This window comes from Staurois parvus, unplaced genomic scaffold (genome assembly GCF_062004578.1).
Source record: "Staurois parvus isolate SC_StPar_1 unplaced genomic scaffold, SC_StPar_1.0 ptg000576l, whole genome shotgun sequence".
Lineage (NCBI taxonomy): Eukaryota > Metazoa > Chordata > Amphibia > Anura > Ranidae > Staurois > Staurois parvus.
The window spans coordinates 3,421,580-3,442,519 of NW_028318372.1; the positions used below are offsets into that span (position 1 = coordinate 3,421,580).

The following is a 20,940-nucleotide window of genomic DNA, read 5'->3' on the forward strand; positions in this document are numbered from 1 at the left end:
GCTCAATGCGCATCCTGCAATATAAAGTTTTTCTGTCCATTGCCCCTCTCCGAATAATTAGCCTCTCGCCATGTAAATTAAACAGCATCATCTGCCAAGATATGACAATAAAATAATCAAGAGCGAACAAGACTTGACTCCATTTGGCACGGCGCTTGACACGTAACGCCATCTGCTTGCAATGTGAAGTCTCCAAAGACAGATGGGCTAGAGGCTGCCAGCAGCCATTACAAATCCTTATTAATAACATTTATCAACATTGACTAATAATCATTACACATTTTTTCAATGACAGCCTAAATAGAACTCCTAATAACGGCAATTAATATAATACTGCTCATTTCCAAGAAAGCGGCAAATGGGCGCTCCGAGGCAATCACAAACGCGTGTTTTGAGTAAACTCAGATTATCTCATTTCTTAAGATTAAGGCCCCCAACCCGTCAGAGTGCAGCTTGGAGATTAATTCATGACAGCTGTTCATAATTTTATGCATTTTACAAATAGCAAGAACCTACTAGGCTGTAAGAAATATCAAGCTCTCTTTATTACCAAGCAAGATAAATTGCCCGAGAAAAATGCATGCTTATGATATCAAAATATGAAATGGAGCATACCAGAAATGGTTTTCCTTGCATCACACAAAAACTCTGAATTTGATTGGCTGTCTTTTATTATCCCACAGATTGGCACAATTACACAGTGTTTAACCAGTCCCAAGCTTTGGGGGTAAAAGACACCCCTAAAAACCACGACTAAACAACTTCATTGAATCTTGTACACTGCACCCACCCACTATTGCTGGGGATTCCTAATTCTCATTTTGACAGCTGGGACCATAACTGCAGGAACGCTGCAGCTGCTCTTGTGTAAATTGACACTTGTAGATAATGTCTGCAAGTGTCACTGAGAAATGCAATGTAACAACATTGTTACATCATATTTACAGTTTCACTCATTTGGAGATGAAAGGTAGGACCTTAGCTCTGCACATGAAAACAGTTGAAGCAACCTTACCAGTGAAAAAATAAAGAATTCTATTTAGCCCTTTATTAACCCTCAGTTAACCCTAATCAGCACTAACTCCTTCCATCTCTCAAAGTAGAACTATAGGCCAAACGTTTTGCATTTTGTTTTCAAGAGAACCCTGAAGTGATTCAGTAGTGCAAGAAAAAAAAATTATATATATATATATATACATATATACACACACACACATATATATATATATATATATATATATACACACACAGGGCTTAAAATTTCGAGTCTAGACCTACTGGCCAGGCACAAACCTTACTCTCCACCAGTTGCCCCACCCAACTTTGCCCAGGTCCACCTCCAACCCCACCCCTGCCCCGTCCCAACCACGCCCCCTTAAAGCTTATGAAATTACATTTTTCTTTAGAATAGAGTCTATTAGAAAGCTGGTTTACATAATCAAGTGTCATAGTGGATAAGAGGCCAGACTGAGCCTAGAACCTAATTTATGAAACCTATGTAAACGTGTAATGTGTATTCACAGCATCTCTGTTATTATATTAGAAAGTACCATAACACATTTTCTGCCAATAAAGTATTAAAAAAGGACACAACGTGTTAATAACTGGATGTAAGGTCTATCCATAGACATAGGACAATTGTCACGAATCCTGGCAGACTGCCAGAGGCATCCCCTGGTGACCATTTGTTGCATATACTATGTGTATGTTCATGTCACTGATGTGTAAAGGTATGACACCATGTCTGGTGAAGACAACTCGGTATTCTAAAAAGCTTGCACTAAAGTATATTAGGTTAGCTAGCAAAAAGGTGTTGCTTACATTTTCACATCCTTTCTACTATCTATGGCTAACGTGGCATGTTATTATTACCGTATTGAGTACAGACACCAAAAGAAAGCACTATGCAAGTTTTCAGTATACAACATGTACAATAGGGTGTTTAATAAAAGATTAAATTTTATAAAAACTGTAGGAGTAGAGCATGGACCTCTAACCGTACACAAAGAATGTACAAATAACCATACATAAACTGAACAAAATTTGCACAGACCATACCCAAAAATACTTCAAGGTCCCCCAAGGCGGTGGAGAGTGGGCCTCTCCTTGTGTCCCCCGCGGTGGTAGAGAGCGGGCCTCTCCTCGAGTCCCCTGCGGCGGTGGAGAGGGTGTCTCCTCTCAGCGGAGGAGAGCGGACCTCTCCTGCACCTGTCCCCTCAGCGGCGCTGCTGTGTAATGGCGGTGTCGAAGAAGCCAGAAACCAGAAGTTGGAAATCGGAACTCGGCTTCACAATGAGGCTTGGAGCGCAGGTGCAACCGACCCATCCATCATCTGTGCTCGCCGCTCGCCACACAGGAATCTTTCCTTGCATTTGGGGAGCGGCGTTTTCATGCCCTGTGTGTATATATATATATATATATATATATATATATATATTATACACACACATGCACACACATCCATATATATATATACACACACATATACAGTATATCGCAGAAGTGAGTACACCCCTCACATTTTTGTAAATATTTTATATCTTTTCATGTGACAACACTGAGGAAATGACACTTTGCTACAATGTGACGTAGTCAGTGTACAGCTTGTATAACATGTAAATTTGCTGTCCAGTCAAAATAACTCAACACAGCCATTAATGTCTAAACCGCTGGCAACAAAAGTGAGTGCACCCCTAAGTGAAAATGTCCAAATTGGGCCCAAAGTGTCAATATTTTGTGTGGCCACCATTATTTTCCAGCACTGCCTTAACCCTCTTGGGCATGGAGTTCACCAGAGCTTCACAGGTTGCCACTGGAGTCCTCTTCCACTCCTCCATGACAACATCACAGAGCTGGTGGATTCTAGAAACCTTGTGCTTCTCCACCTTCCATTTGATGATGCCCCACAGATCCTCAATAGTGTTTAGGTCTGGAGACATGCTTGGCCAGTCCATCGCCTTTACCCTCAGCTTCTTTAGCAAGGCAGTGGTCGTCTTGGAGGTGTGTTTGGAGTCGTTATGTTGGAATACTACCCTGCGGCCCAGTCTCCAAAGGGAGGGGATCATGCTCTGCTTCAGTATGTCACAGTACATGTTGGCATTCATGGTTCCCTCAATGAACTGTAGCTTCCCAGTGACGGCAGCACTCATGCAGCCTCAGACCATGACACCCCCACCACCATGCTTGACTGTAGGCAAGACACACTTGTCTTTGTACTCCTCACCTGGTTGCCGCCACACAAGCTTGACACCATCTGAACCAAATAAGTTTATCTTGGTCTCAGACCACAGGACATGGTTCCAGTAATCCATGTCCTTAGTCTGCTTGTCTTCAACAAACTGTTTGCGGGCTTTCTAGTGCATCATCTTTAGAAGAGGCTTCCTTCTGGGACGACAGCCATGCAGACCAATTTGATGCAGTGTGCGGCGTATGGTCTGAGCACTGACAGGCTGGCCCCCCACCCCTTCAACCTCTGGCAGCACTCATATGTCTATTTCCCAAAGACAACCTCTGGATATGACGCTGAGCACGTGCACTCAACTTTAGTCGACCATGGCGAGGCCTGTTCTGAGTGGAACCTGTCCTGTTAAACTGCTGTATGGTCTTGGCCACCGTGCTGCAGCTAATTTTCAGGGTCTTGGCAATCTTATAGCCTAGGCCATCTTTATGTAGAGCAACAGTTCTTTTTTTCAGATCCTCAGAGAGTTCTTTGTCATGATGTGCCATTTTGAACTTCCAGTGACCAGTATGAGAGAGCAATAATACCACATTTAACACACCTGCTCCCCTTTTACACCTGAGAGCTTGTAACACTAACGAGTCACATGACACCGGGGAGGGAAAATGGCTAATTGGGCCCAATTTGGACATTTTCACTTAGGGATGTACTCACTTTTGCTGCCAGCGGTTTAGACATTAATGGCTGTGTGTTGAGTTATTTTGAGGAGACAGCAAATTTACATGTTATACAAGATGTACACTGACTACGTCACATTGTAGCAAAGTGTCATTTCTTCAGTGTTGTTGCAGAAAAAGATAGAATCAAATATTTACAAAAATGTGAGGGGTGGACTCACTTCTGTGAGATACTGTACATACACACACACACACACACATATATACACAGGGGCGGACTGACCATTTGGAAACTCGGGCACTGCCTGAGGGCCCGGGGTCAGTAGGGGGCCCCATGAGATGCCCCTGGTACCTTTTTCATAGGCTTTTTTGAGTTTGGGCAAGGACACAGGGGCCCCATGATCCCCTATTGCCCGGGGGCACCATGAGTTGTCAGTCCGCCCCTGCATATACACACACATACATATACAGTATATACATACATATACACACACACACACACTGGTGATTACTCAACATAGGTAAAATAAAAAGTCCATTAATCGCTCTTCCACGAATAATTCTATTTCCCAAAAAGAAATCACCATGTGCTCGTAAGAAGGCATTTCCCCTTTCGGGTGTGCACTCACCAAATTAGCATGCTCCCCATTCTCATCTGATTAATTACCAAGAATATATATATTATATATAAAAATGTATTTATTTCAGGTACTTCTATAGCGGCGTCAATTTATGCAGCACTTTACATACATATTATACATTCACATCAGTCCCTAACCCTCAAGGGGTATACAATCTAAGGTCCCTAACTTACATTCATAGCATGTCTTTGGAGAGTGGGAGGAAACCAGAGTACCGGGAGGAAACCCACGCAGGCACAGGGAGAACATGCAAACTCCAGGCAGGTGGTGCCGTGGCTGGGATTCAAAACAACGACCCTAGTGCTGCAAGGCAGAAGTGCTAACCATTTAGCCATTGTGCTGCCCGCTATATATATATATATATATATATATATATATATATATATATATATATATATATATATAAAATTTTATTGCACTACTGAATCACTTGAGGGTTCTCTTGAATTTGTATAATTTTGTTTGAAGTGGCAGCATTGATTTTGAAGTTTTTGCATTTTATTTCTTAGTCTTCCTGTTTTCTCAAAACTTTTTTTTTTTTATTTTGAGTATTATTATTATTATTATACAGTATTTATATAGCACCAGAAAGGTTTGCTCAGCGCTGTACATTACAGTGGGGGACAGAACATGAGACAATACAGTAACAAGACAATACACGAGGGGTTCAAGGGCCCTGCTCTTAGTAAGATTTTTTTTTTTTTGTCAGCTGTGTCTTATTTTGGAAATTTTCCTTTACTTCCTGTTCTATAGCCAAAACAGGAAAGGAGATGAAATCCGTGCAATTTTAGGCAATTCCTTGGGAACCCCCAAGGTCACTAGAGCTAGTGTCCCCATTCTATTCCGTTCTATTACTTTTCTGGGGAAAACCCAAAATTTAGGATTTTCTTTTACTTTCACTTATAATGGTAAACAGGACTAATAGAGAGGGTGAATCTGCTTAATGGGGGCACAGACAGCAATAAAAACATGACAAGGGTTCTAATCCCTTTCCACCCTATCCAAAACTTAAAAAACAAAAAAAAAAACAAAAAAAGGTTTTGCCTTTAGTTATACTTTAACCATTATTTTTATATTTCTAACACTGGTGACCTAGAACTTTTTCCAAGGCAATACTGACAAAGGAAAGCCTATTCTGTCTTGGAAACAGCAATATATATCAATAGGTCCAGTCATCTCTGTTGGGTCCCACAGACCTAGCAGACTTAGGCTGTGTCTTCACTTGCACCCCGGACCCAAGTTAAAGACGGTGGCACTGAACTGACTATTTGCTTCAGCAAAACCATTCTGGACTCCATAGAATAAGCATGTTTTTTTTTTTTTAATTTTAGGACAGGTACAAGTGTCATGGATTTGTTTTTTGTTGGGGGAGCTAGGCAGAGTGTAGTTCCTCTTTAAGGCTTCACGTACACGAGCAGCTCCTAAACTCAAGAGGCACACAGGCTTTTAGCAGAGTTTAGGAGCTGCCGCGTTTAGGTGAGGTTAAACCTCCCTCTCCTGAACATGAAAGAATCTCATTCAGGATAGAAAAGTTTTTGACTGCCAACCGCGGGAAAACACAAAAACGCGTCCAAATCGCGGTACCGGTTATTTTTACCTGGTGATCTGGTCAGTAGGTATGCTGTTTTCTACTAGAACAAGCTATTCCACTGAGATAGCAGTTAGACGGTTGAGAGTAACCATTTACTGCTGACAGGGGTGCTTACAATGATTAGTTTTATTATTATTGTTTTTTTTTTAATGTAAAACCTTTATCCCAAAAGAAAAACAAAAACTGCTGTAACTGCTTATAAAGTGTGAGCTGGAGTTTGGCTTCAGTTTGTTAGTGTATCTAAATCTGCTAGTGCATCTAACACTGTTCCTTCCCCTTAGGTCAGTGGTCTCCAAAGTGTGACCTGCAGGCTGAATATAGCACCTTTGCTTGCCTTTATCCAGCCCTTGGGGCACTATTCCTCTCACTGATATGAGACGCCATTCCTTCCACTGACACCAAAATTGGGGCATAAATCCACCCACTGATATAAACTATAGAACACTATTACTCCCACTAACACTAATGATGGAGCACTTTTCCTCCCATTGATGCCATCGATGGTGCACTATTCCTGCCACTGGCACCTAAGTTCGGGCACCAGTCCTACTGATATTAGTATTGGTATGAATTTTCTTTCATGGATACCAATGTTAAGGAACCATTCTCCTTCAACTGACACCAATGCTGGGGCACTATTCCTCCCACTAATACCAACGATAGGGCATTATTCATTCCAATGACACCAATGATGGGGCACCATTTCTGCTGCATTTTCCACTCCCACTGGTCACAGTCTAGCCTCCCGTAGACCAATAAACTGGCCATTTGTTCAGAAAGTTTGGAGACCCCTGTCTTAGATTAACAATGCTACTGACCAAAGGTGTCTCTGTTGTTCCTTCATCCAGTGGAGGCACTCTAACAGAAAAGGTGTGTTACTGGCCAGATCACCAGGTAAAAACAGAGGGGAAAAGAGAGTAAAAATTAAAACTAATGCAGCCACCACATATAATAATTGGTAATATATTGCATTTTTGGTTTTGGGTTGAATACTGCTTTAAAGTGGTTGTAAAAGGCTGGGTTTTTTTTACCTTCATGAATTGAATGCATGAAGGTAAAAAACCTTCTGCATGTAGTAGCCCCCCTAGCCACCCCTAATACTTACCTGAGCCCCATCCCCATCAGTTGGGAATGGGGAACTCACTCCTCATTGGCTGAGGCAGCAGTGGAAGCCATTGGTTTCCACTGCTGTCAATCACAGCCAGTGAGCCAATCAGGAGAGGGAGGGGGTGGGACTGAGCTGAATGGACATGCGGAGCTGCGACTTGGAAGCACGCCTGCTCTGGTGCCCCCATAGCAAGCTGCTTGCTATGGTGGCACCCAACAGGAGAGGGGACAGGAGTGCCAATGGGGGAACTCAAGAAGAGGACAAGTATGACGTGTATTATTTTAAAATAAAGAAAAGCAAAAAAGACTTTAGCATCACTTTAAGTACAACTGGAATTTTATTTATTTCTTAATAGAGAGTGAAATGAGCCGGCAGAACAGGAAGTAGACTAAGTCGGGCCTCATTTCCTGATACAGGCCAAACAATTCCTGGAACATTTTTTTTTTTCTTTTAAACAGAACATCAAAACCCACAAAGCAGACGCAGATAAACAGCTTATCGCTTTGCATATTCATGACGGAATTTGGTGCTGTGTCTGGAGTTCTCCTGTAATTATATGTGCAAATCTCCTACCAAAATGATTTACAAACTGCTCATTACACTGTACAGAGTGGATTTGTTGTTATTCTTTCAAGTTAAATACACCCTACAGAAAGCGCAAATTAGCTACATCTCACGCCCAAGGTATTACCGCTCACCTAATTGTTTCTATTTTGGAGATTAATTAGTTTTCTCTTCAGATGAACTACGTTTGCAGGCGAGTCATAAATTATCGCAAACACCAGAGCGCCGTTCTCTCCAGAAAAGACGGATTCCTGCGGTGTCGGAATATAAACGGCACCCAGAATAACCTTCTCGGCACCGCAGATCAAGTCTATTTATCAGCAAACGAAGCCGGTAGTTACAACGAGCGTGTCTGTGCGGCTTTGTATAATCGTATATTTATGTTTAACCACAGCCCGGGGAACCACAACGCCAGACTGCTTTGTGCAGAGGGAAATATATACCAGACATTTGATTTGATTTTTTTTTAATCTTCGGGGAAATACAGAGGGCAAGTATAACATCGCTATAGCTGCCAAATTTCTGCAATAGGAGAAATATGCTTTCTAGTATGTAGACAAGAAACAAGCCCTCACCCACATTGTGAGAAATTAAAGTACAACTGACCATCGCACCTACAGTATCTGAGCTTTTTGGACATCCCATTACTATAGAGTTGTCCCCCTTTTGAAATTCTAGCAGCCTCCACTCATCTGAGAATACTTTCCACAAGTTTTTGGAGTCGAAACTTGTGCCCATTTAGAAAAAACCCCCCAAAAAAAACAGTATTTGTGAGGTCAGGTTTTGATATAGGAGGGGAACTGGAACGCAGTCATTGTCCCAATTCATCAAAGGTGTTTTGCTGGATAGAGGTCAGGACTCTGGAGTTCCTCCACACCAAACTGGTCAAACCAAGTCTTTAAGGTGCAAATAACGTGTTGAATGAGAGGCAAATCCAGTGCCAGCTACTACAGAAGTTGCTAACTGTCTGCTAAATCAGAGCAAAAGAATGTCACCAGCACACCACGGATCTCCAGAACGGGTCCAAAGCTTTATTTAGCAAAGACATCATTATAATAAGAGGTTGGGTGGAGGTCAGGACTCTATAGTTCCTCCACACCAAACTGGTCAAACCAAGTCTTTATGGTGCAAATAACAGGTTGAATGAGAGGCAATCCAGAGCCAGTTACTACAGAAGTTGCTAACTGTCTGCTAAATCAGAGCAAAAGAATGTCACCAGCACACCACGGATCTCCAGAACGGGTCCAAAGCTTTATTTATCAATGACATCATTATAATAAGCGGTTGGGTGGAAGTCAGGACTCTATAGTTCCTCCACACCAAACTGGTCAAACCAAGTCTTTATGGTGCAAATAACGGGTTGAATGAGAGGCAATCCAGAGCCAGCTACTACAGAAGTTGCTAACGGTCTGCTAAATCAGAGCAAAAGAATGTCACCAGCACACCACGGATCTCCAGAACGGGTCCAAAGCTTTATTTAGCAATGACATCATTATAATAAGCGGTTGGGTGGAGGTCAGGACTCTAGTTCCTCCACACCAAACATTATAACATCATTATAATAGGAGCAATGTTTCAGAGCCCCGCAGGACCACTTCATCAGGGAATGAAAAAGTGTGACAAAGTGAGGTATAAAGAGCAAACTATTTAGCAAACCATCCACCAATCTGGCAACAGTTGGTCAATGCAGTTCTACCTCTGTACAAGCATACCTACTGCCACAGGGGCTCAACAAGGTCTGATCCAAGTGGTTTCAGGATTATTGCAAAAGTCCAATTGTAAACGTTTGTACATATCTGAGGTTATTCTCTGATTTCATGTTGTTTATATTGTAGGGAGAGGGTTGGTGGAGGCCATCGGCCTATACTTGAGGGACATTGTCTCACCTTTCACCACCTTTTCTGATATTAACATAAGTTACACACACACGGGCAGCGGTAGTCTTGTTTCTCTAAATACATTTTGTTATTTATTTAGTTCTTGTTTTGTTGTACTTGGTATGGCAGACAACGAAAACAAAGCAAACTCTGTACTCCTGCACTTGGGGATGGACTCAGCAAAGGCTATGGTAACAATTCAGATGTCCTGGAAAATGCACTCCTTGCTGCCCTCAATGGACCGGGGTAGTCCAAAGTCACTGGATACAAAAAAAAAAGCAAACAGCGGCCCACCAGCCTAGTGCATTATCATAAAAAATATTTATTAAAAGGATAAAAAAAGTAAGTATCGTACTCACAATGGACATACAGGACAAAGGCACATCACACTAAACAGCTGTGTCCAATCCACACTGCATATAAATGGAACCCTGGACTTCCAACAGGCTGCCGCGTTTCGAGGACTCAGTCTCTTCCTCAGAGCCAACCTGAGGAAGAGGCTGAGTCCTCAAAACGCGTTAGCCTGTTGGAAGTCCAGGGTTCCATTTATGGACTTATATGCTGTGTGGATTGGACACAGCTGTTTATGCTGTGTGATGTGCCTTTGTCCTGTATGTCCATTGTTAGTACGATACTTACTTTTTATCCTTTTAATAAATATTTTTTACGATAATGCACTAGGCCAGTGTACCCTCTGTTTGTTTTCTTGGTATGGCAGACGTTTGCCCAAGTTTGGCCCCTGCATGGGTGTATTTCTGCACCTTTTTTGATAAATCAATAAACAAAAAAAAAACAAAAAAAAAATCCACCAATCAGTGAACAAAGAATCATCAATCAGCAACCCCCTCACTGTCATAATGATGTCATATTTCCACCACAGGCACACAGTTTTAAAAAAATGACATAACAGCAATCACCACTACAATAGAGAGCAACATAATACCATCACATTGGTATAACATATACCGTAGCCTAGGGTCAGCATAAACAGTGGTCTCATATTTGAATCTAAAATGAAGTTACTGTGGTGGAGGAGCAGCGCATAAATCGGCGCATTGACAATTGTCTGGTAAGTCAAGTTGCTAGCTACACTCCAATCCACGCATGGCCAAAGGACGAATGACTGTCCTGATACAGAATGCAGAGACAGAGAAAATTAGCAGTACATTCCTAGTTACCCTCTGTAGTTACATTTTACATTCAAAAGGAATAAATTCCATTTAGCTATACCCACCAATGCTACTTCACATTCTCTTTTATTAGTTTGGCGAATACATCTCTGTATATTTCATTTAGGAAATAAAGGAAACCTAAAACAGCGTTTTACTTCCTATATTCTTATAATCAAATACGACTATAGGATAACTGTCCATGTTGTGTAACATTAGACGAGGTTCATTCAAATACGCATGCAAAGCTGTAAGAAAGCAACAGCGATGGAGCCCACAGAAGCACCTAATCAAATATTGACATTCTGAAATGTAGTATTTGCATAGGCTTAGGCACATACAGTTCCCCTCCACTCCATCTGATAGTTGCTCAAAAGGACCAAGAGCTGTTCAAAGGAAGCGATGGCTCAGAAGGTATGTCTACTCTGCCCATAACCCAGAAACTGGAGTACTTCGAGAGCTGTTAATAGTTAAAGTCTGGCAAAGCACGGGGAAGAATCTCAAAACTGTTTGTTTAAGCATGCAGGGTCATTTTAAAGTTTCTGCTGAACCTAAAAAAAGAACCAACAGACAGTACTGTTTCAGCCCACTGGGTTTTATCAGGAAAGGACTGGCCACAGATGTGACAGAGGATAAAAAGTAGGGAGGGTAGGGAGACATCGGGCAATGCTCCCCCTGGAAAAGATCTTCAAAAAGGCTTTGTTAAAAATACATTCCATATAACTAAATAAATATTACAGTCTAACAAAACAAACTGTGAATGGTGATAAAAGTAAAAAACATAACACTCCCAAAAGTGAGACCACTGAAGCTCAGCGTTCTAGCCACCTTCACCAGCTCCAGCCAACACCAAACATACCAGAAACTCAGACCTGGTCTCAAATATATTACTGACAGAAGAATGGATGGATCTCTCCTCTATGCAGGGTGATGGTAACCACATATGCCAAATCAAAGTCTCATATACAGGGAGAGGGGAAGACGGAACCACAGAGTGTAGCAGTTTTTCAATCGATTTATTAAACTGAAGTTAAATACTCACAAGCAAGGGAACATAAGCCAGGCATTAACACTGACAGAAGTCACTCATCCAAGCCGGCATGATGACGTCACCAGTTCGTTCCACTCTTACATGTTTTCATCCTAAAAAATGCCTTCTGGAGTACGTTGGAGTCTCTTCTAGGTAAATACCTGCTTTTCTACATAGTTCTCCTGTAAATCACCAGATGCCCACCAGATGAATAAGCCCGTGTTCACACTGATGCGGTTCGGAATTGGCAGTGTTTTTTGTGCAAATTCTGCACCGCATCACAATCGTACCCCGTTCATGTGAACCGCTGCGGGTGTGCATGTTAAGTTAACAACACCCCAAAATCAGTCAGCAAACTGTGGTGCAATGTGAATACCCATGCGATCCAAAAAAAAGGGTCCTGCACCTTTTTGGTGCAGATATGGTGCGATTTGAGCCATACAAAATGTATGGCTTCAATCGCACCGCACACGAATCGCATGTGATTTGCACATGAATGCGATGCGGTCCCTGTGCAAATCATATGCGATATACCGCACTGCACAAGTGTGAACCCAGCCCAAAGCACGATACATATTTAAGCCACTGACTTCTTTATCCAGACCCCTGATTTCTAAACCGGGGGGGCCATTTGACACTCATTATCTGGCCCTCTGTGCCCCTGCAGACAGTTGTCTGTGTTTCCCCTACCTAGGTGCTTATTCAGGCCAGTGAATGGCATAACAGTGGCTTAGCGGGTAACACATCTAGGTTTCAACATTAGGGCCATCGGTTGAAATCCCAGCTATCATAATACCTGCATGGAGTTTGCATGTGTTTCGATGGATTTCCTCCCACACTCCAAAGACACGTTGGTAGGTCAATTTTCTTGTGTCTAAATTGGGGGGGGGGGGGGTAGAGACCGTAGACTAAGCTCCTTCAGGGCAGGAACTGATCAGAATGTATTATTAGAGATTGTAAGCTCTCACAAGCAGGGCCCTCATAACCCTCTTGCCTTGAACTGTATTGTAATGTCTCCCTTTATAGCAGCGGTTCTCAACCTTCCTAATGCCGCGACCCTTTCATACAGTTCCTCATGTTGTGGTGACCCCCAACCATAAAATTATTTACCCAGTAATTATAATTCATGAGTGTCGTTTTACTGCCAATACTGCTGCTTTCTACACAGTAGCTGCTTTTAACAGAGTAGCTGCTTTTAACACAGTAGCTGCTATCAACACAGTAGCTGCTATCAACACAGTAGCTGCTATCAACACAGTAGCTGCTATCAACACAGTAGCTGCTATCAACACAGTAGCTGCTATCAACACAGTAGCTGCTATCAACACAGTAGCTGCTATCAACACAGTAGCTGCTATCAACACAGTAGCTGCTATCAACACAGTAGCTGCTATCAACACAGTAGCTGCTATCAACACAGTAGCTGCTATCAACACAGTAGCTGCTATCAACACAGTAGCTGCTATCAACACAGTAGCTGCTATCAACACAGTAGCTGCTATCAACACAGTAGCTGCTATCAACACAGTAGCTGCTATCAACACAGTAGCTGCTATCAACACAGTAGCTGCTATCAACACAGTAGCTGCTATCAACACAGTAGCTGCTATCAACACAGTAGCTGCTATCAACACAGTAGCTGCTATCAACACAGTAGCTGCTATCAACACAGTAGCTGCTATCAACACAGTAGCTGCTTTCTACACAGTAGCTGATTTCTACACAGTAGCTGATTTCTACACAGTAGCTGATTTCTACACAGTAGCTGCTATCAACACAGTAGCTGCTATCAACACAGTAGCTGCTATCAACACAGTAGCTGCTTTCAACACAGTAGCTGCTATCAACACAGTAGCTGCTTTCAACACAGTAGCTGCTTTCAACACAGTAGCTGCTTTCAACACAGTAGCTGCTTTCAACACAGTAGCTGCTTTCAACACAGTAGCTGCTTTAAACACAGTAGCTGCTTTCTACACAGTAGCTGCTTTCTACACAGTAGCTGCTTTTAACACAGTAGCTGCTTTTAACACAGTAGCTGCTTTTAACAGAGTAGCTGCTTTCTACACAGTAGCTGCTTTCTACACAGTAGCTGCTTTTAACACAGTAGCTGCTTTCTACACAGTAGCTGCTTTCTACACAGTAGCTGCTTTCTACACAGTAGCTGCTCTTTACACATCGGAAATATGTGTTTTCCTGATGGTCTTAGGTGACCCCTGTGAAAGGGTCGTTCGACCCCAAAAGGGGTCACGACCCACAGGTTGAGAACCACTGCTTTATAGTGTAAAGAACTACACTATATAAATCATGTATTATATTTTTATTATGTATTATACTATTATTATTATTATTATTAATAATAATAATTAGAGCACTGCATACATTTTCAGCACTATACAAGTACCTTTAATGAATAAAAATAAATATTCTGTAAATTGGGTTCAATTCATTAAATGCTTATTTTTTCTCTGATCTCTTATAATGAATCTCACTGATAGAAACAACAAGTCATTATTTTAGGGTTCTGTTCTGAGCACAAATGTGTGAGAACTGATTTGTAAAGGGGTTGAAGTAGCAGCAGTCCCTAGCTGTCTCATATTGTGTGTTTCTTGAAGCAGGTCTCCGTTCTCCAACATCTCCTATAGCATGTTCACGGTCTCTAACCATCCTCTGCAGTCCCCAATTATTTCCTGAAGCATGCCCGTGATCCTTGACAATTGCCTGGTAAGTGTATGCAGGTTCTTCTGGGTTTCCTTAGCATTGCATTCCCTGAATAATATGTGTGGTCCTTTGGTGAAATCAGGGGCCACACTTGAGGACCCCTGTATTGAGAAAGTTGACCACTACTGATACAGACTGATGCGATAATAAAGCTGCAGCTGGTTTATGAAACGATTCCAAGGAGGAAATTACGTTCCCCGCATCTCTTGGCGCGGCAGACAATTATCCATAAGGAGGGATTCGTGTCTGTGTCATTATCCCTAAGTGAACAGGTCTTCAGGAACAAAACACATTCCTTCGCTAATGACTTGCACAATCCAGCAGCAGCCGGGCGAGAGGCAGCCAACTGTGTTACTGGGTTACAGCAACATCACTAAGGCAACACGAGAGCCGTCCCTGCATCCCGGCGATAGCATCTACAGCCTGCGATAGTGACACATTGCACCCAGCTCGGGGATAATCAGCTCAGCCTTCAGAGATCATGGTCTGCAGGAAGCACAGTCTCTCTGTCTTATTACCATTATCCATCATATTCCGTGAAGCAATAAAGCAAGACAAATGACTTGATGTAATAAGAGAGTGCTAGCGGAGAAATGAAAAGCGCATTTCTGATTCGTTGTTGCGGTTTATCTGAAAGCACACCCCTCGGCTTATTTGTGCGCTCCAGGCAAAATGATAATTAAAAATTTATCTAAAACGCAAAACTTTTTATTTTTTTCAGTATTGGATCGAGTGGCGAGGGTTAGAATCTCAGTCAGGTTATTTACGGCTTTCTGCAGCTGCAGCTTTCTACGGTCACAAAGGTAGTAGACCCTCTGGGAGAATGTAGGCCCGGCTGAGGGCTGAGGTGTATGGCCTAAGGCAGGGGCACAAAAAGGGTCAGTTTACTATCCTCCAGCTTCAGACTTCAAAGGGGTCAGTATGTGGTCAGTGGGAGTAGAAAATGTACTAGCGCCAGTAACAATGCCACATTATTGGTATCAGTTGGAAGAATATCAGCTGGGTGGGGGGGGGGGGTGTAGTGCCCTATCATTGGTGTCAGTGGGGTGGGGGGTGGAAGAGTAGTGCCCTATCATTGGTGTCAGTGGGAGGAATAGGGCCCCATCATTGGTGTCAGTGGGGGGAGTAGGGCCCCATCATTGGTGTCAGTGGGGGGAGTAGGGCCCCATCATTGGTGTCAGTGGGGGGAGTGGTGCCCCATCATTGGTGTCAGTGGGAGGAATAGGGCCCCATCATTGGTGTCAGTGGGAGGAATAGGGCCCCATCATTGGTGTCAGTGGGAGGAATAGGGCCCCATCATTGGTGTCAGTGGGAGGAATAGGGCCCCATCATTGGTGTCAGTGGGAGGAATAGGGCCCCATCATTGGTGTCAGTGGGAGGAATAGGGCCCCATCATTGGTGTCAGTGGGAGGAATAGGGCCCCATCATTGGTGTCAGTGGGAGGAATAGGGCCCCATCATTGGTGTCAGTGGGAGGAATAGGGCCCCATCATTGGTGTCAGTGGGAGGAATAGGGCCCCATCATTGGTGTCAGTGGGAGGAATAGGGCCCCATCATTGGTGTCAGTGGGAGGAATAGGGCCCCATCATTGGTGTCAGTGGGAGGAATAGGGCCCCATCATTGGTGTCAGTGGGAGGAATAGGGCCCCATCATTGGTGTCAGTGGGAGGAATAGGTCCCCATCGTTGGTGTCAGTGGGCGGAATAGTGCCCCATCGTTGGTGGCCAAGCTGCAGGACCCAAGGAATTGTCCAGTGTTAGCAGGAGCTCCATGCAAAGGATGATGGACTACTTTCACAGAGGTAGGCAACCTTTAAGAGGCAGAGATCTACCTGAAGAACATGAAAGATCACATATCACTGGGGTTTGGCACCCTCATTTTTTTTTAAAGAAATTAACTAGCTAGGCCAAACTAAATAGTAAGGGGAACTTAGAAAAGTGTAATAACACAAATGTCACTGTAAAATCAAACTTATACTACCCTAAAAGTGGACAATGTTAGAAGGCACCCTGCATGGGATTATAAGCTACTGTCACAGAGGTTGTGGTCCTGTGATGCCCAGCACTTACAGGATGTCCTCAAAGTATTCAAGGGTAAAAACATTTTGTGATGAAAATTAAGTACTGTGGGTGACAGTGCCAGGCAGAAGGTGAGTACTACAGCCCGAGTGCTTTACTTCTTTTTAAAGAAGAACTCCGGGATAGGCAAAAAACCCAAAAACACCCATTAGTACACCCCCTACACAAAACACTTAACGGATAATACAATTTTTTAAATTCTTAACATTGGGAAGAAAAGACTAACTGAATTTTCATGATCTCATCTCTGTAATTCAAAAGACAGCATCTGCTCTGCCAAGGAGGAGGTGTAACAGCCGGGATTACATCATATCCTCTCTCTCTGTAGTAAAAGGAAACTACAGTTCCCATCATCCACAACAAATTGTAGTGAATGTAGAGGGGTACACTAGGCCTGTACATGTTGAATGTGTCTGAAAGTCTCGGTCCACCCACCACTGCAAGTGGGGCTGTATGACATCACTGCTTGCTGGAGAAAGAACTACAGAAGGGATGTGCCCAGACCAGTGTCTGGGGGAATAGGAGGCATAACAGCCACCAGTCTTACAAACAGGAAACAAAAGAGAATTAACTGTTTGATTTGATTTGAAAATGAATAGGCTATTTCAGAGAATCTACCGAGTGAACCAGAAGATGGATGACATATTCAGTGAAGGTAGGAAATTGGCAACAAGGACTTGTAAAGGAGTTTTTCCCCCAGAGTTCTGCTTTAACCATAATAGGCCCCTGAGTTGAACCTTTACTGAATTCTTGACACACTCTAGTCTTAGTTTCTGAAAGGAAAAGAGGTAGCTGTAATCCAGCAGTATTATCTTCCATTCAATGTAGTGGAACAATCAATATTAAGCAAATGCGGAAATGCCTTTGAGAAAACATAAATCTGTCCAGAGTCACTAAAAGAAAAATAGTTAGTCTGGACTGGCCTATCTTTGTCTGTCATCAATATTCAAGATTTCTAGTTTCCATAGTAACATTAGGTGCTCAACGAGCATCTTGAGGATTCCAATGCCAATCACTAAAAGTGGTGGGTGGGGCATAGACTTAAAAAGCACTGTAAAATCATTATGATTAAAAGGCACAAAACAGTGTCCCCCTACCGTGTCCTCCTACTCTGCAACTGTTTCGTCTTTGTAAAGAGACTCATTAAATACCACAAAACGCCTTTAATTTCCCTGTCTGGCTGTGAACAAAATAACTGTTGCCTCCTCATGTGACCTAACACCTAGGCAAAAGATCACATGATGCAACTAACAAGAGCAATGTGGGTGCTTCACATCATTAGACACTCTGCAGCAAAAGACACTCTGCAGCTACACACTGTCTGGTAGATTTGCATCAACAAATCAGCAAAAGGAAACCAAGAAACAAATTGTATACATAAGGAGCAACTAACACTGCCTCCATATACACATAAAATTACAAACTATACATGGTGGCATCGTTTCCAAAACAGTAATACAAACAAACACAATTATTTTCATTAGGCCATTACATCCATTTTACATTTACATATAAAAATACAATTAAAAGTTTTAGTCCACCTTTACAGAAAAAATGTAACGGTAACACATGAACACCCCCCTGCCCCTGGTCCCTGCAGTACTTACCTCCAGAGTTGCTGAGCTCTCAGGACCCAAACAGCTGCTTCAGCTGTCTGGGGATTTGTAATCCTCCTCTCTGTACAGTGCATTCCGGGACGGACCAGATCGATTCTGATTGGTCAGCGCCATCACAGTGAATTGATCTGGTTGGTCTGTCCTGGAACCTCTGCACAGAAAAGAGAGGATTTCATACTGGACTGAATAAAAATTGTTTTTTTATAAATTAAATGAATTTAAATTAAAATATTATATATACACACACAAATATTATATATACATACACATACATACACACACACACACACACACATATATTATATACATACATATACACACACACACACGTATATATACACACACATTTATTATATACATACATACACACACACACACACACACACTCTCGCGTATATATACACACATACATATACACACACACACACACACACACACACACACACACACACATATATATATGGACATACATACATACACGCACTGTATGTTTTTCTTTTTTAAAGATGAATTCCAGGTATGGATATTTTATACAAAATTACATGGTCCAACTTGCATCAATGTAACTATGTATATACCATACCTGGCCAAGGCCCTTGGTTGCTGGAAAACACTGAAGCAGGCACCGCTACCCCACGGATCTCCTCTGGGCCTTGTGCTGAGCAGTCGGCCTGATACACTGTACACACAGAAGAAGCTCGGCTGCTCAGCCTAAGCGCCATTCTGAAAATGCTTCGCATTTTCTGAATGAATGCAAAGCTTTTTCTTATTGGATGAGGTGGAGAGGCGGGGTTCTGATATCACACTCTTCAATTTGTCCAATCAAACAACACTGCATTCATTCAGAAAATGCAAAGCATTATGTCAATGGTGCCCCTGCTAAGTAGCTGACTTCCTGTGTTTAGTATGCAGCAGGCTAGCCGCTCAGCATGGGACCCAAAAGCAAGTGGGCATCAGTGGAGTAGTGGTGTCTACTTCTGTGATTTCCATCTTCCAGAGGCATCAGTCAGGTATGGTTTATGGTATAGCCCAGGGGTGGGCAAACTTTTTGACTTGAGGGCCGCAATGGGTTCATATATTGGACCCGGGGGCCGGACCAAGAGTAGATGAATGATGTGTATGTGTCATCCATAGTAAGTATAGTAATATTCCCCCATAGTAAGCATAGTAATTAATCCCCCATATAGTAATTCATCCCCCATATAGTAATTCATCCCCCATAGTAATTCATCCCCCATATAGTAATTCATCCCCCATAGTAATTCATCCCCCATATAGTAATTCATCCCCCATATAGTAATTCATCCCCCATATAGTAATTCATCCCCCATATAGTAATTCATCCCCCATAGTAATTCATCCCCCATATAGTAATTCATCCCCCATATAGTAATTCATCCCCCATATAGTAATTCATCCCCCATGTAGTAATTCATCCCCCATATAGTAATTCATCCCCCATAGTAATTCATCCCCCATAGTAATTCATCCCCCATAGTAATTCATCCCCCATATAGTAATTCATCCCCCATATAGTAATTCATCCCCCATAGTAATTCATCCCCCATAGTAATTCATCCCCCATATAGTAATTCATCCCCCATATAGTAATTCATCCCCCATATAGTAATTCATCCCCCATATAGTAATTCATCCCCCATATAGTAATTCATCCCCCATAGTAATTCATCCCCCATAGTAATTCATCCCCCCTATAGTAATTCATCCCCCCTAGTAATTCATCCCCCATAGTAATTCATCCCCCATATAGTAATTCATCCCCCATATAGTAATTCATCCCCCATAGTAATTCATCCCCCATATAGTAATTCATCCCCCATATAGTAATTCATTCCTCATATTAATTCATCCCCCATATTAAGTCCCCAAGTCCCCCCTGTGTCAATTCACTTACCTTTGCTCCGCGCGTTCCTCTCGACGTGCTCCCGCGCCGTTCTGGTGTAGCATGAAAATCTGTCTCCTATGAGGATCTGTCCCCCTCGACGTATCTGCGCATGTGCCAGTTTCAGGCATTAGCAGCCGATCGGCGATCTCCGGCACATGCGCAGAAACGTCGAGGGGGACAGATCCTCATAGGAGACAGATTTTCATGCTACACCGGTCTTCAGGGCGGACTGTGAGAGGAGCCTAGCGGGAGCCTAGCTCCGCGGGCCGGATTAAAAGGTCCGCCGGGCCGTATACGGCCCTCGGGCCGTAGTTTGCCCATTGCTGGTATAGACATACGTACACACACAGTGTAACTGTATAAAATATCCATACCTGGAATTCATCTTTAAGCTAAAGCAGAATTGTCCTTTAAAAAAAAAAAAAAAAAAGTGGAGTTTCCCTTTAAGTATCAGCGTGAAAGTGAAAGGAAAAGGGTGCGATGGAGAATCATAACGTCTGAGATCATAAAAGGAATAGTGCACGGCCTCACTACATGCTTCACAAGGTTTTCTAGACATCAGCAGAGCTTGTACTGGAGTATTTAAACAGCAGTACGATATCCTATTTTTAATTAGATCCTCAGATGGTACATCACAATGGAGGAGTATAATTACCGTGTGCTCGAAGCAATGCCTCTGCAGTGAACAGGGGGGCCTGCAGCATGTCAGCCGTTTCCACAATCAGCATGTCCTTCAGACGGCGCAGATCTTGCGGACGAAGTCCTTCATATGGCTTCAGGTGGAGAGAT

General features: G+C 42.7%; 1 protein-coding gene across 1 annotated transcript in view; it reads right to left on the minus strand.

Annotated features, from left to right (window-relative positions):
* Positions 1-20,940, minus strand: part of ANKIB1 (ankyrin repeat and IBR domain containing 1) — a 219,450-nt gene that overhangs the window by 90,852 nt on the left and 107,658 nt on the right. The window contains exon 5 of the mRNA XM_089692132.1: positions 20,807-20,924. Coding sequence (XP_089548258.1) covers positions 20,807-20,924 — 118 coding nt within the window. The remainder of the gene's footprint in view (positions 1-20,806; positions 20,925-20,940) is intronic.